The 25,312-nt window shown below is 40.1% G+C and overlaps 1 protein-coding gene across 4 annotated transcripts in view; it reads left to right on the plus strand.

Annotated features, from left to right (window-relative positions):
- The window catches only part of NR6A1 (nuclear receptor subfamily 6 group A member 1), a 214,333-nt gene that overhangs the window by 173,288 nt on the left and 15,733 nt on the right, over positions 1 to 25,312 (plus strand). For 3 of the 4 annotated variants that reach the window (XR_009694644.1, XM_061154681.1, XM_061154683.1), the window contains 5 exons: positions 5,062 to 5,304; positions 15,177 to 15,232; positions 21,651 to 21,805; positions 23,144 to 23,371; positions 24,724 to 24,978. Coding sequence is in view for 3 of the 4 variants with exons in the window: in XM_061154681.1 (XP_061010664.1) it covers positions 5,062 to 5,304; positions 15,177 to 15,232; positions 21,651 to 21,805; positions 23,144 to 23,371; positions 24,724 to 24,978 (937 nt within the window). In the remaining variant the exon portion in view is untranslated. The remainder of the gene's footprint in view (positions 1 to 5,061; positions 5,305 to 15,176; positions 15,233 to 21,650; positions 21,806 to 23,143; positions 23,372 to 24,723; positions 24,979 to 25,312) is intronic. The other variant, XM_061154682.1, reaches the window with a different exon arrangement.

Below are 25,312 nucleotides of genomic sequence, written 5' to 3' on the forward strand. Positions count from 1 at the left end.
AAGTTTTTGAGTTCTGATTTCAGTTTCACTCCTGACTATATAACCAATTAAATTTCCTTACCTCTTTAAGCTGGGCTGCCCTTGTGATTCAGCTGGTAAAGAATCCGCCTGCAATGAGGGAGACCTGTGTTCAGCCCTGGATTGGGAAGATTCCCTGGAGAAGAAAAAGGCTACTCACTCCTGTATTCTGGCCTGGAGAATGCCATGGACTGTATAGTCCATGGGGTCACAAAGAGTCGGACATGACTGAATGACTTTCATTCACTCACTCACTCACTCACTCACCTATTTAAGCTTCATTTTTCCCATTATAAAATGTATATCATTTTTGTAGCATTATATCATCAATAATTATAAAATACTATGTGTTTACTGGTGTTTGTTGTTAGCTGCAGATACATAAGACTAATTGAGCCTTAAATTAAGAAAACAAACCATTCAGTTCTGGTTACTTGGTTTTATGTGAAATTTTGATACTGTATGATTAAGAATAAGTAGAATTCACAGTTAGGAACTCCATTTATCTTTAAATGAATGATTGGTATATGGACTAGACTTAGGTTATGCATATATTTTTTGCCCGCAAGCACATAACTCAAGGCAATGAGGAAGGCTTCAGGTTAACAGACTTTGGCTCAATGTAAAGTGAAACTTTTGAACCATTAAAACTATCTAAAATGGAATGAATGGAATGAAGTACCTTATTGAGTCACTGGAGATGTGACTCTACTTGAGTATGGGGTAACTAACCCCTTGTTTAGGAGTATCATAGAGGGAATTCATGCCTCAGGTCAGCTTGTTCAAGACAACTTGAAAGGCCCTTTCTAACTCCAAGATTACTGGTTCTGTTATATGAGGATAATGATAACCTCTCACAGTCACTGTGATGAATAAATAGTACATGTAAATTCTTGAATGTTGCATGGTACATGACCGAATTTTTCTTTTTTTTTTTTTTTCCTGTATCTATAAGATAAAAATAATCCTTGCCCTGGTCTTGGTACAGGTGAGATAAGGAATGTAAACATGCTTTAAATACCCTTCAAGTCCTTTATAAGAATAGGAGTTGCAAAAACCTTTCTGACATCTGGCCAAGAACCATTTAGGGACATTTTGCTTATGTTTGTTCATTTACAAAGTAAGACATTGGCTTTTTAGCTTTTGTGTGTTTGTTTTTCAAGAGGAGAAGGGCCTGACTTACTTGCATAGACAGAATAAATTTGGCTTAACTTTGGCCATAGAGTATGTTAGTTAGGTGCATAGACTTTGGGGGTCCCAGCCCTAGCTCCCTTTCTTACTGGCTGGGTGACTGTTGAAAAGTGATATCACCTCATGAGCTTCATGAGTTTCTTCACCTATAAAGTAGGGTACCTCATTTAGGTTTGTGGTGGTTATTCAGCACAACAACATGTGTTACGTGCTTGGCTGAGAGTCTACACCAAAGTGCTCAGTTAACAGTAGCTTCTTCTGTTATTGCCCGCTTCCCTGGTGACTCAGACCGTAAAGAATCTGCCCGCAATGCTGGAGACCCAGGTTCAGTCCCTTTGTTGGGAAGATCCCCTAGAGAAGGAAATGGCTATCCACTCCAGTATTCTTGCCTGGAGAATTCCATGGACAGAGGGGCCCGGTGAGCTATAGTCTATGGGCTTGCAAAGAGTCACACAGGACTGAGCAAGTAACACTCACTCTTCCCTACATGCTATGAGAGAAGTTTGCCAGTTGCTTCTTTGAAGGGCTATGAGTTTGATTGGAAGAGGGCCTTTCTCTTTTTTGTTAGAGAAGCTTCCGTCTGAGTTGGTTTCCTAGTCTGTGGCATAGACAAGGGTTTATAGAAACAGAATATGGCAATAAGAATAGCTATGGCCAGAGAAAGCAGTCAGAGGACCCCAAGAGAATCTAGTCTCTTTGCACCCATCAGTGGAAAAGTATCTCCCTCTAGTCTTTGATGTCAGTGTGGCCTTTTTAACGCTTATGAAAAGAACAAGCGTGTTACAAGACATGAGCAGATTCTTAAAAGGTCTGTATTTGATTGTTCTGGGGGGGCCTTTGCTCCTGGATCCATTCAGATGCTACATAGAATGCCTACAAGTGCTTTATGAAGACGTTATTGATCTCTAGTCCTGATACTGGCAGATTAAGCTCACTGCTACTGCTGCTAAGTCACTTCAGTTGTGTCTGACCCCGTCCCTAGGATTCTCCAGGCAAGAATACTGGAGTGGGTTGCCATTTCCTTCTCCAGTGCATAAAAGTGAAAGGTGAAAATGAAGTTGTTCAGTCATGTCTGACTCTTCGCGACCCCCTGGACTGCACTACCAGGCTCCTCCATCCATGGGATTTTCCAGGCAAGAGTACTGGAGTGGGGTGCCATTGATTAAGCTCAGCCACTTCCTAAAATGGACTAGTCACTTAACTTTTTTTGAGACCTCCAAATGTATTCATTTACAAAATAGTGATAACAATTGTACTCATCTTTGGGATTATGAGAATTACATGACGCGACACAAAGAAAGCACGCTGCCTAGTTGTAGGTGTTCAGTGACATCACATCCATGAGGTGTAGTTCTTGTAGATATTGATTAGTCATAACCATTTTAAAGTCTACTCTTGCAGAGTTCTTGTATATATCTTAATGTATGCATATAATAGAATATTGACAACTTTAAAATTAGAAAATTTAGATTCTCTGTAGCCAATCATGATTTCCTGACAGTATTCCATGGTCTATTTCTAAGCCTCTTCAGCAGCTCAAGCCCAGCACTTTTAAGAGGTTTCATCTCACACATAGTGCTGTTGTCACGCCATTCGTTGGCCTGTTTGGCCTTGCCTGGTTTAGTTTTTTAATTTGCTATTGTAACTTTGCTCTAATGTTTTCCTTGAGCTTCCTTTGCATTTTTAAAAGGAAAAGAAAAGGAATGCTTATTATACCAGGGCCACTTGATAGGATATCTTAGCCAAGTTTCTTTTAGCTGCAGATAACATAAACACATTTAAGTTAGCTTAACAAAGGATTGTGTTATAGGAACATGGGAATATCAGTTTGTCACAGTTTATCAATTTGACCAAAGTTAGGAAGTGAATACAGGCCTCAGAAAGACTTAGAAAGATCTATAACTAGGGACTGTTCAAAACACCTAGGCATTTCCCTTTTTGTACGTCCTTCCCTATTTCCCTAGCTGTGTGGTCTCATGTGTCTGCTGCTCTCTGCATACCTGCTGTTTGCTGTGTGACTCTGAGCAGGAACCTTAATAGGTCTGTGTCCTTGTATGAAAAAAAAAGGTATTAGTTTCCTATGTTGCTGTTAAAAATTACCAGAAACTGGGTAGCTTAAAATGACAAAAATTTATTCTTTCACAATTCTAGAAACCAGAAATCCGGAGTCAGCTGAAATGAAGGTGTGGGCAGAGCCACACTTTCTTTAGAGGTTCTGAAGGAAAATCCAGAACCTCTTCTTTGCCTCTTTGACCTTGTAGTGGCTGCTGGCTGGTCCTTGGCTTGTGGCCAGCGTTTCCCTCTGTCTTCACATCCCTTTCCCTGTACACATGTGTGTGTCCTGCTGCGTGTGCACGTCCTCTGCTACCTACATCAAGTCTCTCTCATAAAAACAATGTGATTAGGCATAGAGAACAGACATGTGGCTGGAGGGTAGGGGAAGAATGGATTGGGTATTTGAGATTAGCAGATGCAAACTATTACATATAGAATGGGTAAACAAGGTCCTACTGTATAACACGAGGAACTGTATTCAATATCCTGTGATAAATCACAATAGAAAAGAATGTAAAAAAGAATGTATAGCTGTATAACTGAATTACTTTGCTGTACAGCAGAAATTAACACAAAATTAATCAACTATACTTCAATAAAATAAATTTTTAAAAACCATGTGGGGACTTCCTGGTGGTGCAGTGATTAAGACTCTGTCTGCACTTCCAGTGCAAGGGATGCGGGTTTGATCCCTGTTTGGGGAATGAAGATTCCATATGCCTTGTTGTGCGGGAAAAAACAAAAAAAGTAATTGCAAGTCGGGCCCATTTTTATAATCTGCCCTTAATGTGATCATATCTGCAAAGACTCTTTTTTTTCTTGTAACATTTATCGGTTCCAGGTATTAGGACCTGATACCTTTGAATGGCCTTTATCTAGCCTACTACAAATGGGGATCATAAAGAAATATCTCAAATTTGGCAAATAATAAAGGCTGTATAAATGCTAGCCTCTTTCCTTCTCTGTATCCTTTCTGTATATACCATTATGCCCTTTAACATTGCCTTAACATACTTTTCTTGAATGTTACTACCACTTTAAGTGTGAGCCCGTTTGGATGATAATGATAATTAAAATAATAGCAAATACTGTGCTTGAGTATTTTATCTATGTTATATATATGACAGTAAAATCCTCATTTTACAGATGAGAGAAACTCAGCTCAGAGAGGTGAAGTAACAATTTGCCCAAGTTCACCCACCTGCTAAGTGCTAGAACTAGAGTACAACTAAGTATCTTTAATTTTGAGGGCTATGTCCTTATACCTTGCTTGTTACTGAGTGTGGTTCAAATCTCTGGTCTTCTGCCTTGGCCTCTAATCAGAATCTTCCCAGGAGGTTTATTTTTTTTCTGATTTTGTTGTAATTGAGGTATAGTTGAGCATGGAAGCTTCTCCACTGGTTAATAATTATAACTATCATTTATTGGGTGTATACCATATGCTGGACACTTACATACATGATAAGTAATCCTTATCACCTTCCTACAGGGTAGAAGTGGTAGGCTATCGCTAAAGAAAGTAAGGGAGAGAGAGAAGCCTTCCACATTTCTGATTTGGATACTCAAAGTGATGGTGAAACTCAGAGAACATGAGTTTTTTTTTTAGTTAGGCTTTGTTTGTGGAATCTACAGGTAGATGAAGGAGTTTGTTCCTACAGCAAGATGCCACCTCTGCCAATTAGCAGAGAAAGTTATGTTCAGGTAAGGTTATGTTCAGAATCTATCCAGGGTTACTTCTTTTAGAACTGCAGGCTTAAAGCCATCATTTCCACGATGTTCTAACTTTCATGTGTTCAGTTTCTGTTCCAGATGATCGCGCTGAACAACGAACCTGTCTCATTTGTGGGGACCGCGCCACAGGCTTACACTATGGAATCATCTCCTGTGAGGGCTGCAAAGGGTTTTTCAAGCGGAGCATTTGCAACAAGCGGGTCTATCGGTGCAGTCGTGACAAGAACTGTGTCATGTCTCGGAAGCAGAGGAACAGGTGCCAGTACTGCCGCCTGCTCAAATGCCTCCAGATGGGGATGAACCGGAAGGGTGAGTGGTGCTTGTGGCTCTACACCCACCCTTCACCCAGCACTTTGTCTCCAGTGTCAGCTATTAAGCCTTGGAGTTAGATATTTCCTATGCCTATACTATATACCAGGCCTTGTACTGTGTGTGTACTCATAATCCAAAAATGAATCTGCCTACAGGGATCTCCCAGATTAGGTGGGTAACAGACTGATGAGACATTGAGGATCGTGTGAGAAGGAATGCACAGGCTCCATGTGGCAAGACCCCAATCAACAATCAGATGCTAATAACGAGGATGAATATACTCCAATAGTTTTTTCAGGGCATAATGAGAAGAAGTAGGAATTTTATATGAAAAGACAAGAAGGCTGTAGGTCCCCTGAATGTGTTATCATTCTGTTTGGTAGAATCATGGCATACTCAGGTTGGACATGCCAGAAATCTGCATCCAAGTTGGTGAAGAATTAGGGATTTATTGACAAATTTTCCAAGAGCCATTAGTCTAAAATGACACAAATAAACCAATATTCTAAGGGATTTAGCACAGAGGGCAGCTTTAAAGAATGAATTTGGCTGATGGAAGCAGAAAAACCACCTAGAGAGTTTTTAGAAGGGTCCAGAAGAAAGGGAAGGGGAAAGTGATGGCACAGATGGGGAGCTGTGGGAGAAGCTCACCTCATAGGAGTTGGTGACATACTGAGTATTGGTCCTTACTAGAAGTTGAAGTTGAAGATTCAAATTAATAGTAAATTAATTAATAAAGAGTGGGGCAAAATGTTGACCTTCATAGGTGCTGAATTTGAGGTACCTGAGAAGGATACCCATAGACATCCACTAAGGAAGTTGGATATATAAATTGGATTGGAGCTGAGGTGACAAGCCCTGCCTACAAGTAGAAGTTAGTGGAGCTGTTGGCATAGAGGTAGTAAGTTTTGTTAGTGGGTAGAAATCACCCAGAGAGAGAACTTGGATACAGAAGAGAGAACCAGTGTCAGAACTCTAGGGTACTCTCAGAGGGTGGAGAGTGGTGCAATGTAGTTCAGTAAAAGAGCCCAGACTCAGGAGGCAGAGTTTGGTGACAGACCAGGTCTGTGACCTTGGACAGTTTGCTTTATGTCTCTGATGCTCAATATCTGTACCTTTATAATGATATGATAATACTTTCAGAGCTCTCTAGAGGGTTAAATATGACAGTGTATATAAAATACTCAGCAAGGTATTAGGAGCTCATAGTAGTAGTATGGGCTGGGGATTAGTCAGATTTAATGAATTGTTCAATTTCTGGTTTTGTAGATACACTCAGTTATCCTACAGACTGGTTTTTTAAATTGTATGTGTTTTTAAAATTGTAAACTTGCCTATTACAAAGAAAGGTGAGAGATACAGGCTTCCCAGGTGGCTCAGTGGTGAAGAATTCACTGGCTAATGCAGGAAATGCTGGTCCATGGGGTCTTTCTTCTACCTGAAAATCCTCTCCCTTCCCCACTGTCAGTTTACTCCTATAGAAATCCCCCAATACCAAACAAGTAATGTCTTGAAGAGAGAGTCTGGTCATTCATCCGTCTCATATTTATCTAATTTGGTTTTGGTCTCCAGTTTTCTCATCTTCCTTTGTTGCCCTCTTTGAGAGAGAGAGAGAGGAACTGTTAGTCACTCAGTCATGTCCAACTCTGCAACCCCATGGACTGTAGCCCACCAGGCTCCTCTGTTGGATTTCCCAGGCAAGAATACTGGAGTGGGTTGCCATACCCTTCTCCAGGGGATCTTCCTGACCTAGGGATTGAACCTGAGTCTCCTGCATTGTAGGCAGATAGATTCTTTATCATCTGAGCCACCAGGGAAACCACACTTTCATTGAGTTTTATCAAAGCATGTTTATGGGTTGCCTTCTTGACTGTTCTCTGATGAACCATGCTGCTTATTCAGTGTTAAGATTCTGAGGCTTCCAGGCAAATTTGCCTGTTTCAGAGAAGAAGCAGCTTTCCCACAGAAACTGTCTAACCATGTTTTGGAGAAAATGACACAGGAGGTGTGAGGGATGTAAAGCTGCCTTCCTAGGTTCATTTGCATGCCAAGCAGGCAGGCTCAGTTGCACAGTGACGGCTTTGTCTCAGAGAGAAACCCTGCCACCTACTGGTTGATGCTGAGAAAGCAGAATTAAAATCGCAGTTGCCATTGGAGTATTTTGGGGGCAATAGAACTATGGTGTTTGACACAATTTTATGTATCCTGTCAAAACCTATAGAACTGAACACCACAAAAGAAGTGAATTTTACTGTATATAATTTTTTTGAGCAACCATTATTTGGGGGGGGGAGGAGATAAACTGTAGCCAATGGCAAATGAATCTAACTAATAATAAAAATAAATCACAGACTCATTGAAGAGAATGAAGAAGAAAAGAGCTGGCCTTGAAAAATAGAATTTTGACTGTATACTATTAAAACTAAAGATAAAAAGAACTGTATATAAACAAAGCACTCTGATTTATAAATTTGATTCTCTCAAGGTTATGGTTTAGGAATTCTTTCACTACTTTATTTGTATACTAGGGTTGAACACATAAGTAAATATATTGTTGATAATGAGAGTTGAGTTTCTCACAACAGGGAAATAAGTTATAAGTCAGGAAAGAGGAAGGCTAGAATGAAACCTCTGATGCTAGATTAGACTCAGAGGTTGTTGTAACATGGATTCATGTTTAGATAGATTAAAAAAATAGTTGTGTGTGTAGATCCATGAATTTGGTATATATACATATATTGCCTGACTCTAGGCATTGTGAGGGGCTAGAAGCAGTTACACCCCCAAGAGTAATGAGCACACCTAGTATCCATACCTTGGTTTCTTAATATCAGTAAAAGGAATCAGGACTCTCTGGAGAACTGGTTGACTTTAGGACTGAGGCAGGGAATATATAAAATGAGTCTGGAGCATCTTGTGGGGCCAAAATGTTAGAATGTGCTATAGATATAGATATATGTTAGTTTATATTAGTTTATAACCCAAAGAATAAAATATCCATGAGTTCATACTGAAAAAACAAACTGAATAAGTAGAGGAATGATGGTTCTTCCTTAATGAAGAATTCTAAGTGTAGAGAAAATAAGAGAAATGGAAAGTCACCCTAGAGCACCATAGTAGTTGCTATAGGCAAGATCTACTGATGGATGCTAAAATAAAAGGCCATAGATTTAAACAGAATCAGAATATTTTGTAATTACAAAGAGAAAAATAGTACATTTCAGTAGAGAATTCTGACAGATATCCTTTAGCTGAGAGATCAAGAGTAACATGAATGTGTTTACATGGACATCTTGTATCCCCAATATGATCACTAAGAAGGGCACATAGGCACATGTACACACAGAGGGGTGGAAAGATTCATTCCCCAGTCAAATCATGAGAAAACATACAAGCCCAGATGGAGCAATATTCAAAATAACTGGCATTCTACAAAAGTCTCCAAAACTGTCAAGGTCATAAAGACTAAGAAGCTGTCACAGACTGGAGGAGACTATGGAAACATGACAACTACATGCATTGTGAGATCCTGGGTTGGATTCTGGAACAGGAAAAGGATATTAGTAGAACTAGGAAAATCTGAATAAAGTCTTTGGTGAATAGTGTTGTGCCAAAGTTAATTTTCTAGTTCTGATGAATGGTCTGTGGCTATGTAAGCTTAGTGTATAGAAGGGAAAGCTGGGTGAGGAGTATATGGAAATTCTCTTTATTATTTTTACCATTGTTCTATAAATCTAAACTTGGCCTCGAATTTTAAAAATTAACTATTAGAAAATACAGCTGTCATGTGTACCCTCAGTCTGTGTCCCCTGTCTTTGACACAGATATCTTTTCAGAACTCAAAATGGGCTGGTCAGGAAGTTAATTAACAAGTCAATGAGGGAGATTTAAATAATGGTGGGAAGTAGAGGCTGGACCCTTTCTTTTCATCCCCCAAACTACCTGAATGCCCCCAATACACATTCTCCTCACACATCTTGCAGTCTTTAGGTAAAGTCAGGAGTCCTCAGAATAATTTTCAAGACCCCTCTGGCATCCCTTTCCTCCCCTCCACATAGGGGGAAGAATTATGTGCTCTTCCCACATAATCCAGTTCTCTTAAGAACTCAGGATGTTTCATGTTTTGGTGGCTTTGCACACTTGGTTTCATCTTCCTGGAATATTCTACCCCCTTTTTCTTCACCTGACTTCTTCACTCAGTTTTTATTTGTAACATCTTCTGAGAAACCTTCTCTGACACCACCCTCCACTCACCCGATGACCTTCTTGTACTTCCGTAACCCATTTTTGCCCTCTGCATGGTACTGATCACCGTGTGCTCTTTGTCTGTTCTCGCCATTATTGAGTGATCCTTTCAAGGGCTGTGACCAACTCTGACTTTTCTCTTATATCCCTTTTGGTGTAGGATGCTTCCTGGTTTGGTGAATTGACTGTGGTTGGTCACGGATAGGGGAGACCAGATAGGAAGTTGGGTGAGGGAAATATTGTTAAAATCATTAGAGGCAAGAGGAAACTACACTGAGCCACGTGGGAAATTTGTATCAGTTAGGTAGTTATGTGGAAATATAAAGTTCCCTTAACTCTGTTGTCTCATAACTTGCTAGATAACTAGTTCAAAAGTCCTCTCAAGTCAGCCTTCTTGGAGGAGGTTGGTGTTTGTAGAACATTGTGAGATAGTGATGCTGTGGCATTGCCATGTCACTTGACCAGGATAAACACGGAGTACTAAGAAAGGAGAGAAGATATTTGAGCAGAAATCTTGAAGGAAAAGAAGATCAAGCTCCTTAGAAATTTCAAGAGCTTTGTAAAAATGACTCCCACTTTGGTCTCTCTTCCTTGATGTGTATTATGTACTATTTGAGAGTAAGTTGTAGATTCATTCCCCTTCGCTTCTCACATACAGCACTGTTATCAAAATCAGGAAATTTAACATGACATAATACTATTAATATGAAATTAAAAGATGCTTGCTCCTTGGAAGAAAAGCTGTGACAAATCTGCACAGTGTGTTAAAAAGCAGAGACGTCACTTGCTGACAAGTCGTCCATGTAGTCAAAGCTATGGTTTTCCAGTGGTCATGTATGGATGTGAGAGTTGGACCATAAAGAAGGCTGAGCGCTGAAGAATTGCTGCCTTGGAACTGTGGTGCTGGAGAAGGCTCTTGAGAGTCCCTTGGACTGCAAGATAATCCAGTCAGTCCTAAAGGAAATCAACCCTAAATTTTCATTGAAAGAACTGGTGCTAAAACTGAAGCTCCAATACTTTGGGCACCTGCTGTGAAGAGCTGACTCATTGAAAAAGACCCTGATGTTGGAAAAGATTGAGAGCAAGAGGAGAAGGGGGCGACAGATAGTTGGATGGTATCACTAACTCAATGGACGTAAGTTTGAGCAAACTCAGGGAGGTAGTGAAGGACAGGGAAGCCTGGCATGCTGCAGTTCATGGGGTTGCAGAGAGTCGGGCACGACTTGGCAACTGAACAACAACAACAATACTATTAATTAATTGCCGGTCATATTTAAGTTTCACTAGTTATCCCAATGTCCCTCGTAGCAATTTCTATTTTCTAATCCAGGAGCCAGTCCAAAATCACACTTTGTATTTAGTTCTTAGGTCTCTTTAATCACCTTTGATCTGAAGTGGTTCCTCATTCTTTTCTTATTTTAAATCACTTATTCTCTAGACTGTCCCTTAATTTGGGTTTGTCAGTTTCCTCACAATTAGGTTGCTCTTGACGCAGTTTTGGTGAGAATGCCACAGATGCAATGTTGTGTCTTTTAGTACATCCTATCAGGAGTGCATGGTGGGCTTCCCTGGTGGCTCATTGGTAAAGAATCCACCTGCCAATACAGGAGACACAGGTTTGATCCCTGATCCAGGAGGATCCCACGTGCCACAGAGCGACTAAGCCCATGTGCCTCAGCTGTTGAGCCTGTGCTCAGAAAAAGCCTGTGCAGCAGTGACCCAGCACAGCCAAAAATAAATAACATGAATTTAAAAATTAAAAAGAGTACATGGTATAAGTTTGTCCTGTTATTGGTCATGTTAACTTGGACCACTTAGTTAAGGTGGTCTCACTTGAGTAAGGTGATGTCATCAGATTTTCCGCTATAGAGTTTCTTTCTGAATAGAGGCAACAATATGTGCAGAGGCAAAACTGTGTTGTAAAACAGCATGGCATATTCAGGAACTAACAGTTCTCTATAGGTACAATGTAACATTTGTGGTATAAGATGAGAATCAGTTCAGTTCAGTCGTTCAGTGGTGTCTGACTCTTTGCAACCCCATGAATTGCAGCACGCCAGGCCTTCCTGTGCATCACCAACTCCCGGAGTTTACCCAAACTCATGCCCATCGAGTCGGTGATGCCAACCAGCCATCTCATCCTCTGTCGTCCCCTTCTCCTCCTGCCCCCAATCCCTCCCAGCATCAGGGTCTTTTCCAATGAGTCAACTCTTCACATGAGGTGGCCAAAGTATTGGAGTTTCAGCTTCTGCCTCAGTCCTTCCAATGAACACCTAGGACTGATCTCCTTTAGGATGGACTGGTTGGATCTCCTTTCAGTCCAAGGGACTCTCAAGAGACTTCTCCAATACCACAGTTCAAAAACATAAATTCTTCGGTGCTCAGCTTTGTTTATAGTCCAACTCTCACATCCATATATGACCACTGGAAAAACCATAGCCTTGACTAGATGGACCTTTGTTGGCAATGTAATGTCTCTGCTTTTTAATATGCTATCTAGGTTGGTCATAACTTTCCTTCCAAGGAGTAAGCGTCTTTTAATTTCATGGCTGCAATCACCATCTGCAGTGATTTTGGAGCCGCCAAAAATAAAGTCTGACACTGTTTCCACTGTTTCCCCATCTATTTCCCATGAAGTGATGGGACCAGATGCCATGATCTTAGTTTTCTGAATGTTGAGCTTTAAGCCAACTTTTTCAGTCTCCTCTTTCACTTTCATCAAGAGGCTTTTTAGTTTCTCTTCACTTTCTGCCAAAAAGATGGTGTCATCTACAAGATGAGAATGGAGAGTCCCATAAGAACCAGATCCCAGAGGATCTTGAATGCCAAGCCAGGGAACTTGAATTTAATTAACCCATAGACCACAATGAACCCAGTGGATTTTGAGCAGGGGTTTGATGTAGTTAGCTTTGTGTCTGTCTTTCTGGTTTCTAGGTATTGGTTGGCTACCCAACCTAAGCAGGTGAGGAATGTGTTCTAGAGCAGGAAAAAATATTTGTGCTTCTTCTGAACAGATAGAAGAACCATAGCTGATGCCATTCTCTAAGGTTTAGATGAGAGGTGCAGCAGAACTCTTTCTGTGATTCTACCCAAAAGCCCTTTGTTTTGTTGTTTTAAGTAAGTTCACTACCAGAAAGACTCAGCCCTGCTGAAAAACTTGCTCTTAATTCAATGTAGCATCAAGGAACAAGTACAGCTTTAGAATAAGAAGACGTAAATTGAAATCCCTGCTCTATCAGTTCTTAACTGAGTAACCTTGAACACGTCCTTTTTTGTCTAAACTGCATAGGATAATATTAACGTATACTTTGTGTGTGTGTGTGTGCGCGCTGCTGTTTTATTTTTTAATTAATTTATTTTAATTGGAGGATAATTGCTTTACAATATTGAGATGGTTTTCGCCACATATTAACATGAATCGACCACAGGTATACGTGTGTCCCCCCCCATTCTAAACCACCCTCCTACCTCCCTTCCCACCCTATCCCTCTGGGTTGTCCCAGAGCACCAGCTTTGGGTGCCCTGCTTCATGCATCGAACTTACACTGTCCATCTATTTTACATATGGTATTGTACATGTTTCAGTGCTATTCTCTTAAATCATCCCACCCTCGCCTTCTCCCACTGAGCCCAAAAGTCTGTTCTTTACATCTGTAGCAAAGGAGATACAGAGGTATAAAGAACAGACTTTTATTATATGCTTTTTAAGGTTGTTGTGAGGATCAGTATATCTGAGTATGATTTAAGTTTTAAACTATGAGCCAAATTTTTGTTTTAACAGAGGCACTGTGACACATAATGTTGTTGCCCACACTTCAGGCAGTTTCATGCCATTTTAACAAATGTTACCATCTCTGATTAAACCAGTACTATTATTTTATGTTCTTCTTTAAATTATCTTTTTGAAAAAAAGTGAATTTTCAAACAGTTTTTAGCACTTCAGTGAATGGAAAATCAGTATTTTTTAATGGACATTAGGATAAGTGTATAATTGAGAGATTATCTACGTAAAGCCTAAAATTATGTTTCTCCTGTGGGATGCACACACATTTAGGGAAATTATAGTGGTGGAAAGAAAGTTGGTCTTAATCTGATAGCCTGGGCTCCAAATCTTGATTCTAATATTTAGTTTCTATCACTCAAAGTAAAATATTTTTCTGAGCATTAGAGTTATTTGTTCAGTGGGAGTGATAATACTAATAATACTTTACTCATGGGTTAACTTTACGCATGACAATACCTAACATATATATGAGTTTCTTACTCCAGGTGGGGTTGAGGGACAACACAAGTTTTTAAATAACAGAACAAGAAATTGGTAAGATGTAAATCTTTAAAATTTATGGCACTTTAAACAAGAAGGAAAGCATGTTGAATTCCTTCCTCACTTCCAAGACATTGAGAGTGAAATATCAAGTGAGAAATATTCAGTGTTGTACCTGCCAATGATAGATTTTTGTTCTGTACCTGTGAACTGAAACAAAGGTACGTGTGAAATATCAGTATTGGAAATAGAAGTGTCTAAAGACTGTCACTGGCCCTGGAACAGCAGCAAAGGAATTTTAAGATGTTTAGAACTTAAAATTAGGTTAAAAGAGAGCTTCTAGACAACAACCATCATGTCTCTAGGTAATATATATCTAACTGTATATGTTTCTTGCCCCCAATTCACAGCAGCCTTTTAAAGCCGACTGTTACCTCCTACTTCGTAAGTAGAAAGTAGTCACTCAGTCGTATCTAATTCTTTGCAACCCCATGGACTGCAGCCCACGAGGCTCCTCTGTCCATGGGATTTCCCAGGCAAGAATACTGAAGTGGGGTTGCCATTTCCTTCTCCAGGGGATCTTCCCAACCCAGGGATCAAACGCAAGTCTCCTGCATTGCGGGCAGATTCTTCGCTTTCTGAGCCAGCAGGAAATGCCAGGCCCTATTCTTAGAGCTTTAGCTAAATTATATGTAACCCTCACAATTCCCCATAAGACAGGTTCCAATATTCCTCTTTGTTTTTCTGTGAAACTGAAATTCAGAGAGATGAATAAACTTGTTTGTAATTACTCAGACCTGGCAAAAACAGGATTCGACTCCAGCTTGTCTTAAGTTGGTATGTGTATTCTTCTAAGACCAAGAATGATTTCTGCTTTAAGGAAAACAAACTTCCCGTCAGCCTTTCAATTATCCCAGGTAACTGTTAGGCTTGGAGCCTTTACCTTTTCAGGTAATCAACCATGCCCTAAGGACTTTATAGATTGGATAACCTAGACTGGAAGTAAAAATACTGTATTTAAAAATGGAAATATTCTTTTTGTCTTCCACCCAACCTTCTTGAATTTATCAAGGCTTTCAAATTCATCATCCTGGTGGGATATTTGTAGCTGTAGGACTACTAATAATGCCATCATGTTTGTTGAGCATATTGAATGTATACAGTGTGTGTATCCAGTGCCTTGGGAGCCCAAAAGTATCTGCTGCTTATGATGGAAAGAATATGTGCTTTGAGTCCAGAAAGACCTGTGTTTTAATGTTAGCTTCACCAATTACTGCCTTGTGCTTTTGGCCAAATAAGTTCTCTTTTTGTGCCTAGACTCTTGTGGGCATGTTTCTTATTATTTTATATTTACTTCCAGCAATCAGAGAAGATGGCATGCCTGGAGGCCGGAATAAGAGCATTGGGCCAGTCCAGGTGAGTTCTGGGTCTTACTCTGTGTGATGCACCCTGGAAGCTGAAGCCTCCAGATGGTCCTCAAGCTGCTCACCTTGATCCTCCTATCTGCTTCTGGTGGGGAGCCAACTTTACTTTCATTCCTGTTAAACTGCTTTTAGAACCTGGGTATGAATGTGTTTTGAAAATCTTAAATATATAAAGATAATGATTAAAGTTCTTGTGATCCCTCAACTTGCTTAAAGGATTTTTACAGAAGGTGAACCCAATCCTGGTTCTAAAGCATCCAGAGGATAATTTATTTGTTAACTTTTTGGCCACATGGCTTATGGGATCTCACTTCCCTGATCAGGGATTGAACCCAGGCCCTCAGCAGTGACAGCATGGAGTTCTAACCACTGGAGTGCCAGGGAATTTCCCAGAGGATTTTTATGTCAGCCTCTTAAGGTTGTAGGTTATAGTTAATCTGGCAGAAATCAGCAAGACTACTTAGCTATTCAATGTTGTTAAAGGTATTTCCACAGAAAGTTCATTGCCTTATTTGTAAAGTAAGGAAGGTAATACACATTCAGCCCCACAAACATTTACTTGGTAGTACTTAATGTTTGCCAGACACCCTGTACTGTAAACTCAGTCTAGTGGGAAAGACATGTTTTTGAAGACCTGGGTTAAAGGTAGGTGAAACTGGTGGCAGAGAAAAAGCAGTTAAAAGGATTTTATAGGACTTCCCTGGTGATCGAGTAGTTAAGGCTCCATGCTTCCATTGCAAGTGATGTGGGTTCTATCCCTACTTGGGGAGATAAGATCCCATGTACCATGTGGCCCCCCCCCCAAAAAAAAAAGTGGGGGATGTGGGGAGAATGTTACAGAAGTGTAGGCAAGAGATATAGACTGTGGTTTCAAATAGGGCGGTAATAGTGCAGATTGAGGAAAGGGAATAGATTCAAGAAATATTTAATAGGTGAAATTGATAGGAGTTATCCAATTGAATATGGGGGAATGAGAGAAAGACAGGAATTCAGAGTTGTCTTAAGACATACACTGATGATGTATGGGAGGGTTTTCTGTCATGTGAGCCTGGTATACATATGCACTCAGTTGGATTCTCTTTTTCATCAAACATTTTTATTCACTTATTCAAATCATTTATATCTCTTACAAATTAATATATTTCAGTCTCCATTCATATCTGCTCTATTTTGTGTGATAAAAACATATAACATGAAATATACCTCCTTAACAAATTAAGTGTATAATACAGTAGTGTCAACTATATGCACATTTTGTATAGCAGATCTCTAGAACGTTTTAAGCTTGTGACTGAAACGTTAGTAGTAACTCCGTATTTCTCCTTCCCCCCAATCCCTGACAAGCATCATTCTACTTTCCCCTTCTAAGAGTTTGACAACTTTTGATACATCATATAAGTGGCATCATGCAGTACTTGTCCTACTGTGACTGCCTTATTTCACTTAGCATAATGTCCTTAAGATTCATCCATGTTGTAGCACATGACAGGATTCCTTCCTTTTTAAAGCTGAGTAACACTCCATTTTTGTATATAGTACTTTTTGGGTTTTTTGTTTTTGCTCTATGGTTTTTGCTTTTAACTTTTATTGGAGTATCGTTGATTTACAATGTTGTGTTTCTGTTGTACAACAAAGTGAATCAGTTATACATATGTCCACTCTTTTTTTAGATTCTGTTCCCATTATAGGCCATTACTGAGTGTTGAGTAGAGTTCCCTGTACTGTAGAATAGGTCCCTTTTAAATTACCTATTTTGTATATAGTACTAGTACAGGAGATTCTCAATCCCAGTCTCTGAGTCCCCACCCATTACCCCCTGGTAACCATACGTTTGTTTTCTACATAAGTTCATTTGTACTATTTTTTTAGATTCCACATAAAAGCTATATCATATGATATTTATCTTTCTTTGGCTTACTTTCACTCAGTATGACAGTCTCTGGGTCCCATTCATGTTGCTGCAGGTGGCATTATTTCGTTCTTTTTTATGGCTGAATAATATTCCACTGTGTATATGTATATATGTACCACACCTTTATCCGTTCCTCTGTTGATGGACATTTAGGTTGCTTCCATGGCCTGGTTATTGTAAGTAATATATAGCACATTTTGTTTTTTCATCCATTGATGGACATTTAGATTGTTTCTACCTCTTGGGTATAGTGACAGTGGCCTTGGCTACAATGAACATGGGAGGGCAAATACCTCTTCAAGATCCTAATTTCAACTCTTTTGGATAAATAGCCTGAGTGGGATTACTGGGTCATATGGTAATTCTATTTTTAAGTTTTTGAGAAACCTCCATGCTATTTTACATAGTCACCACACCATTTTATATTCCCACCCAAGTGCACAGGGTTCTAATTTTCTGCATTCTCTCCAGCACTTCTTGTTTTCTGGGGGGTTTTTGTTTGTTTGCATAGTTGTTTATTTGATGCTGGCCATCCAAATAGGTATGAGGTGATATCTCATTATGGCTTTGATTTGCATTTCCCTGATGATTGGTAACATTGAGTATCTTTTCGTATGCCTTTTGGGTATTCATATGTTTTCTTTGGAGAAATGTCTGTTAAGTATTTTGCTATTTTTTTGATCAGGCTGATTAATTTAATTGACTCTTGGGTTGTAGGAATTCCTTATATATTTTGAATATTAACCTTTATCAGATATATGGTTTGTAAAAATTTTCTGGAAGGTGCCCATTCACTTTGTTGACTTTGTTTTGCAGAAGTCTTTTGGTTTAATGTAATTCCATTTGTCTGTTTTTGCTTTGGTGTCATATTCACAAATTCATTGATAAATTAGGGTTATTGGATTAATAAATATGAGCTACTATATATAAAATAGATAAGCAACAGGATAATACTTTATAGCACAGGGAATTACACCCATTATCTTGTACCTATAATGGAATAGACTCTGCAAAAATACTGAATCACTGTGTTATAAACCTGAAACTAACACAATGTTGTAAGTCAACTATACTTCAATTAAAAAAAAAAAATCAGTGTCAAGAAACTTTCTCTATGTTTGCTTTTAGGAGTTTTTTAAATTTTATGTTTGTCTTTAATCTGTTGAGTTGCTTTTTGCATATAGTGTAGGTAAAACTCTAATTCCATTCTTTTGCATATGGATAGGTGGTTTTCCCAGCACCATTTGTTGAAGATACTCTCCTTTTCCTATCGTGTAGTCTTGGCAACTTTGTCAAAGATTTTGGCCATATATCTGAGCTTATTTGGGGGATCTGTATGTCTGTCCTTGTGCCAGCACTTTACTGTTTTGATTCCTTTAGCTTTGTAATATGTTTTGAAATCAGAAAATACAAGGCCTCTAGCTTTGTTGTTCTTTCTCAAGATTGTTTTGGCTGTTTGGGGTTCTTTGTGATTTCATATGAATTTTAGGATTTTTTTTTTTTCTGCAGAAAAAAATGCCATTGGAATTTTGATAAGGATTGCATTGAATCTATAGGACACTTTGGATAGTATGCAGTTTTTAAGAATGTTAGGGTCTTTTAATCTATAAACACAGGATGACTTTCCATTTATTTGTGTCTTTAATTTCTTTGAGCAGTGTACGAGTCTTTCACCTCCTTAGTTAAGTTTATTCCTAAGTATTTTATTCTTTTTTAATGCTATTGTAAATGAGATTGCTTTCTTAATTTTCTCTCCAGGTAATTCATTGTCAGTATATAAAATGCAACTAATTTTCTGTGTTGGCTTTGTATCCTACAGCCTTGCTGAATTCTTTGATTAGTTCTAATAGCTTTTTGGTGACATCTTTAAAGACATAGAAAGACTATATGTCTTCTGTGAACAGAAATAATTTTGCTTCTTCCTTTCTAACTTGAATGCCTTTTCTTTCTTTCTTTCTTTTTTTAATTTGCCTAGTGCTCTGCGACTTCCAGTAATATCTAGAATAAATGTGGTAAGAGTGGGCATCCTTACCTTGATCCTGATCTTAGAGGAAAAGCTTTCCATTTTTTACCTTTGGGTATGATATTAGCTATGGGCTTTTCACATATGGTCTTTATTTGTATTCATTCTTTTTATATTTAGATACAGTAGAAAGTTTATCCATTGGGAAGAATTCTTAAGCATTTCCTCAATTAAAAACCTTCCTCAGTATTACCTAATGTTCTTTGAGTACCTTCTGTGACTCGCTCACCATGCCAAGGGATCTTCAGTCATTTACATCTACAGACTCTCTGTTCTCTCCAGAATTGAGGAAACTGATGCTCAGAAAAATCTGTTTCATCTGTCATTGCATTTGTGGTTTTGATACTGGGCATATAATTTTCCTTTTAGTCTTTTTCTGTTTCTAGGTGGTATGTTAGGAAGAGAGAGCTGTTATCTCCAAGTCCTTAATTGTAACTAAAAATAAAAAGGAATAGAATTTCCACTTATTGAGCACCTGTTGTGCCCATGCACTTAATAACTTTATCTTAGATTAACCTCCCAAGTCTGTATTACTTAACCTGTTAGATAGTGAGGTTTGCTCCAGCATCTAGTGGGGGCACCATGAGCTATGAGGGAGTGTTACCTCTGTTTTACTGATGAGGGAGCTAAGGTTCAGAGAACTTGAATGATTTACTCAACAATAAGTACCTAGATAGGAAATGGTGGATGAGATTTAAACCCAGATTCAGGCACTCCCAACACGCCCCATCTCCTGTTCAGTCCACTAGTGATTGCTTAGTGTCCCATGGGACCCACAGGGAGAGACTGCTACAGTCTAACTTTGACTCCAGCCAGGATAAGCCTGATTTTACCATAACTGGCCCCTCTCACCACACTCAAGTACTTTCATGCCCTCCATGCTCTGGTCTTGCTCTCACCAACATCACTGAGGCTACACATTCAGGGCCTCACTAGATATTTTGTAATTTGATGGCACCATTTGTCTTCCCGTGTCTCGTTAAATGTAAAGAATGTTCTGTGTTCTGCAGACTTCTAAGAAAATAGATTTGGGTCGGTTTTTTTTTTTTTTTTTTTTGCTACCTGTGACTGAATAAAAAAAGACAAACCCTCTAATTCAATATGCAGTCTAAGCTACTTAAAACCAATCACTCAGCTTGAGCACCGCATAAACATTCTCGTTTTCCCTCCAAGTCCTCTGTGTTGGCTGACTTCCAGTTCTAAATGTCTCCTGTGTTTATGATTGGAGCAGCTCTAAGTTCCCTCATAGGCTGCTGCAACAAAGAAGTATGCAATTTTGAGTCAGATAGACTTGGGAGAAAATGTCTTCCCAGGCTCTTCTTAGGAACAAAAAGCAAAAATTCATCTGTCTTCCTACTCAACATTCACTCCCATTCTGTGTGCTGACTTTAGCCACCTTGGCCTCAACCCTGGGTTACACACTTTATGGAAGAAGTGTTCGGCCACTCCCTGTATGGCATTGTAGCTAGAGCACTGGACTGCATACATGGCTACTCCGGCCTCTTCCTCAGACTCCTGCTCAGACATGGGCAGGCCAGTTTGCTTGGTGGAGCTATAATTTCTTTTATTCAATAGGCTTAGAAATGTCTTTCTTACTAAGAAAACTCATGTAAAGGTGTATAGTCAGTACTTAATAAGTGGACATTTATTCATTTATCCATCATGCATTTATTTGAGTACTGCTTTCTTCTAGATCCTGTCATAGCCTAAGGTCTTATTGGGGATATTTTTGTGATACATTATCCAGTGGTAATGAAGATACCATTGCCAACCTTCTATAATAGTTACTATGTGCAAGGCTCTTTTCTAAACATGTATTAATATATTAACTAATTTAATCCTCACAACAATCCTATATGATACTTAATATTATTCTTTCCATTATACAGATGAAAGCACTTAGGTTTACATAATTATATGACTTGCTCTGAGATGGTACAACTAGAAAGTGGCAGAACCTGTATTAGAACAAAGGTGATTTGACTGTAAAATTCAAACTCTTAACTGTTATGCTATTCTGTCTCTCAGAATACACAGAATTATATGAGTGGATAGAAGAAAGACCTAAAATTCTATCTGAGCTTAGTAATAGAATGAATCAAAACGAAGGTGACATTTGAATTGGGTCTTAAAGTGCAAGTAGGAGTTTGTTATTGAAGAGTGGTGTTTCAACAGTAGGAAAGACTAGATGAAGAACAAAGAGGAATGTTGAGGAACCTGGAGGCTTTATGGCTTGAGAGGAGGGGAAATGGGCAAAAGGAAGGCTATGGTGAGCCATAGTGCTGATAGGCAACCAAACTGTCCTAAGATTATGAGAGAGAGACCTGAAGTATAGGGGTGGCGGGGAGGAAATTTGGTTTTCTCTAGAGAGAGTTCTAGGAATCCCCATGAATTTTAAATAAGTTCTCAGTCCTAAAGAAGGAACAGAGGGTATCCTGAGCACTCAGTCTAACATATATCAATGCCTTATCAAAGATATCAGAGGAAGAGATCGAAAGGATTATGTCTGGGCAAGAATTTGAGGAAGAGGCCAATCATTGGAGCAACCATGGTGACAGCGACCACAGTTCCCCTGGGAACAGGGCTTCAGAGAGCAACCAGCCCTCACCCGGCTCTACACTCTCCTCCAGGTGAGCTTCAAGGCAAACCCAGCATCATCTGGGGATCACCCAAAGAGTGGACTCACAAGCAAGCAGCCTCAGGGCTGGGTTGCTATTCCTGCCCATCTGTCTCAGCCACTGTACTTTTGCTTCCTCAGTCTTTTGGGGTAGGAGTCAGGATAATGCAAAGCAGCATTTTGCAGCCCATTTTTTAGCTAAAGACCTTGAAAATGTTGGCATTCTCTAGCAGACTGCTAAAGTGCTATAGCCATTATTTGTGTCCATACTTTCTTCACCTAACAGAATGACATTTTAATTGTAGCTCTTTTCTCTCGGTTATTTTTTCACTGGGGGAAAAAAGACACATTGACAATATTGGACTAAGCTATCATTTCTCTGCCTCAGCAAGAATAAAGATTTTCACATTATAAGTTTTAAGGAACAGTGAAAACTTCAAGTAAGTCAGATTTGCTGGTATCATGAAATACCAGTTTTTTAACTCATGGTGCTAGAATGGTATCTTAAGTTAGTTGTTAGGTGTGAAATATAACCATCACCAAAGAAGATTCTTTTTTCCAGAAATTTCTGCAATATGACATTTTTTTATAAAGACCAGATAGTAAATATTTTAGGCTTTGCAGGCCATACAGTCTAGGTCTCAGCTACTGAGTTCTGCCATTGTAGTGCAAAAGTGACCAGAGACAATAGGTAAATGAATGAGTGTGGCTGTGTTCTAATAAAGCCTCACTTAGCATAACAGGCCATGGTTTATAGTTTGCCAGCCCTGTCACAGGAGATGCATCTAGGTAATATTAGTTGACTGAGTGGTTAGATTTCTCCAAAAAGGGGGGAAGACAAGAATGTGCCTTTCTCTCGATATATTTCATCATAGTTTTTATTCATTCATTTGTTCCCTAGCTTGTTTCTTCCTTTGAATGTCCAGGGAGTTGTTGCCACACGCCAGGTTCTTTGCTTGGTGCTGATTTTGTTTTGTGGTCTGGCAAGACACTTAGCCTGTCTCTGACTTAATTGTCCTAGCAGTATAAAATATAAACACTCACCTTTGTCATCACAGTCTATGAGTATTCTGTGAAACTCCCCAAATGTGGCAAAGAGACTATGTAATCAATATTTATTCAGTGCAGCTCTGCCAGGTCCTGAGTGTCCAAGGGTGAGCCACGCCTGTACACACTGGCACAGAGTCCCCATCGAGTAGGGGAGACGTGCATGCTGCCATTGACTGTGGTCCTGGCTTACTGAAGACAGGGAGCATAGCCAAAGAACACCTGAGCCACTTCCTGGCTCACTTCCTCTGAGGAGGCAGTGGACTTGTGATGGTTCTGCTTGACATGAGACTTTTCTCTCCAGCAGGTCTGTGGAATTAAATGGATTCGTGGCATTCAGGGATCAGTACATGGGGATGTCTGTGCCTCCACACTATCAATATATACCGCACCTTTTTAGCTATTCTGCCCACTCGCCACTTCTGCCCCCACAAGCTCGAAGCCTGGATCCCCAGTCATACAGTCTGATTCATCAGCTGGTGTCAGCCGAGGACCTGGAGCCACTGGGCACGCCCATGTTGATTGAAGATGGGTGAGTGAGCCTTGCTGTGTTTAGCCCTGCAGCTTCAGTGTGGCCCCTTCCCCACACCCACCTTCATCCCGGGCTTCTCTACCCCAGGCTTTGAAATGAGTCAGGGTATAATAAGTGATGACTCAAGCATCAGAGGACAAATCTGTGCTTATCATTGAAGTCAGTGGTCTCTCATTTTTCTCTTGAACATCTTTTCTCATAGAGCTGGGTCTATTTATCTGTCCCTATGGAACTGGGATTAAAGGGCTTTTGTTTCTGGTTGGGCTTAAGTAAGCCAGACCTTGAAATGTGCCAGAGATGAGCTGTAATTCTGGATATAATTGTACATTAGGTTTAGGTTCTTAACTTAGTACTGGTTGTACGGCCTGTCTGTATCCCTAGTCAACAAAGTGCCATGTGCTCTGTGTGCAGGCCTGAGTGAGTGGAAGAAATACTCTCAGTCCTGTCAGCTCTGCCTGAGGAGATAATAGTTCAGCCATTTAGGCCTACCCATTGCTGTACTCAGTAGTCATTTGACCTGAACCATAGGCTATTTGAGTGTGTTATTAAGCTTAGATCTCCTTCTTCCTCGCCGCCTGCCCAAGATACCCTGAGATTTCTTAAGCTAGTCTCGAGTTTCAGAAGAGGAAATTCAATTATCTTCCTACAGGGAAGCCATCATCAAACCTTTACAAGTCAGGTGTGGGGGTGTGGAGAAGAGTCACACAACAGGGCCTTGAGGAAAAGAAAACTGGAACCCTATTTCTTCCAGCCCAGAGATGAAGAAGGCCCTGTTCCTTCCATTGCACAGTAGTTTAGAAGGGCCAAGCAACTCTAGTTTCCTGAATTCTCACCACCAGGGGGTGCCGTGAGAGCAAGAAAAGCTTCTGAACGTGTTGTATTCTCTTTCAGCTATCTCGCCCCACGGCTAGCTCAATCATGGTTGACTCAATTGACTACATTGAGTTTTGCATCAACCCATGTATTGAGTGGGCACCACATGTACCCTAACGGAGCTTTCGTTGCCAAAACTGGTGCACGAATGACTGGGAATTTTTTTGTAACACATGAAGCATTAGTGGACACCAAGATTAAAAGTCATACTCCTGACAACTGCCCAAATTTTTAAGCCTCCTTTCCCCTTTGTAACCTTTTCTTACCAAACCTGCCCCTCCAGCCTTGAGCTTACTTTGGGCCCCAGTCCTATCCTTTTATCATTAGACTGAATTGAATGGAACTGGAGATCCATGGTCAAGGGCAAGGAGCCCACTGCCAGAGACCCTTTGTGCCCTTAGGAATATCTCCCTCCTTGGCCCCCATCCTCACTGCTTTGGCCACCAAAAGTAACTTTCCCCTCTCCGTACCCCCTCCAGATATGCTGTGACTCAGGCAGAGCTGTTTGCCCTGCTTTGCCGCCTGGCTGACGAGCTGCTTTTTAGGCAGATTGCCTGGATCAAGAAACTGCCTTTCTTCTGCGAGCTCTCAATCAAGGATTACACGTGCCTCCTGAGCTCTACGTGGCAGGAGTTAATCCTGCTCTCCTCCCTCACTGTTTACAGCAAGCAGATCTTCGGGGAGCTGGCTGATGTCACTGCCAAGTACTCACCCTCAGATGAAGAACTACACAGGTGAGACCTCCTTGCTGGGGAGGAAGTCTCAGGCAACCAGACCATTATCATCTCTACCAGGCAGGGTGCCTGGCACTCCACAGGATGGGCATTAAAGCCACCCAGGGATGGACGTGAATCTTCACTGTGCCGCTGACTAACTTGTAACTTTGGTCAAATTTCTCATCCTCGGGTTCTGAATTCATAAAGGAGGGTAATGACAATACCGCTCCAACAGGGTAGTTGTGAGGAAAAAATGATAACGTGCAGCAAAACTTAGCAAGTGCTAAGCAGTTATTTTGATCACATCTGGATTACTGAGTTAATGTATCTGGAAAAAAACAGAAATCTGAGA

Source organism: Dama dama, chromosome 11, assembly GCF_033118175.1.
Source record: "Dama dama isolate Ldn47 chromosome 11, ASM3311817v1, whole genome shotgun sequence".
Taxonomy (NCBI): domain Eukaryota; kingdom Metazoa; phylum Chordata; class Mammalia; order Artiodactyla; family Cervidae; genus Dama; species Dama dama.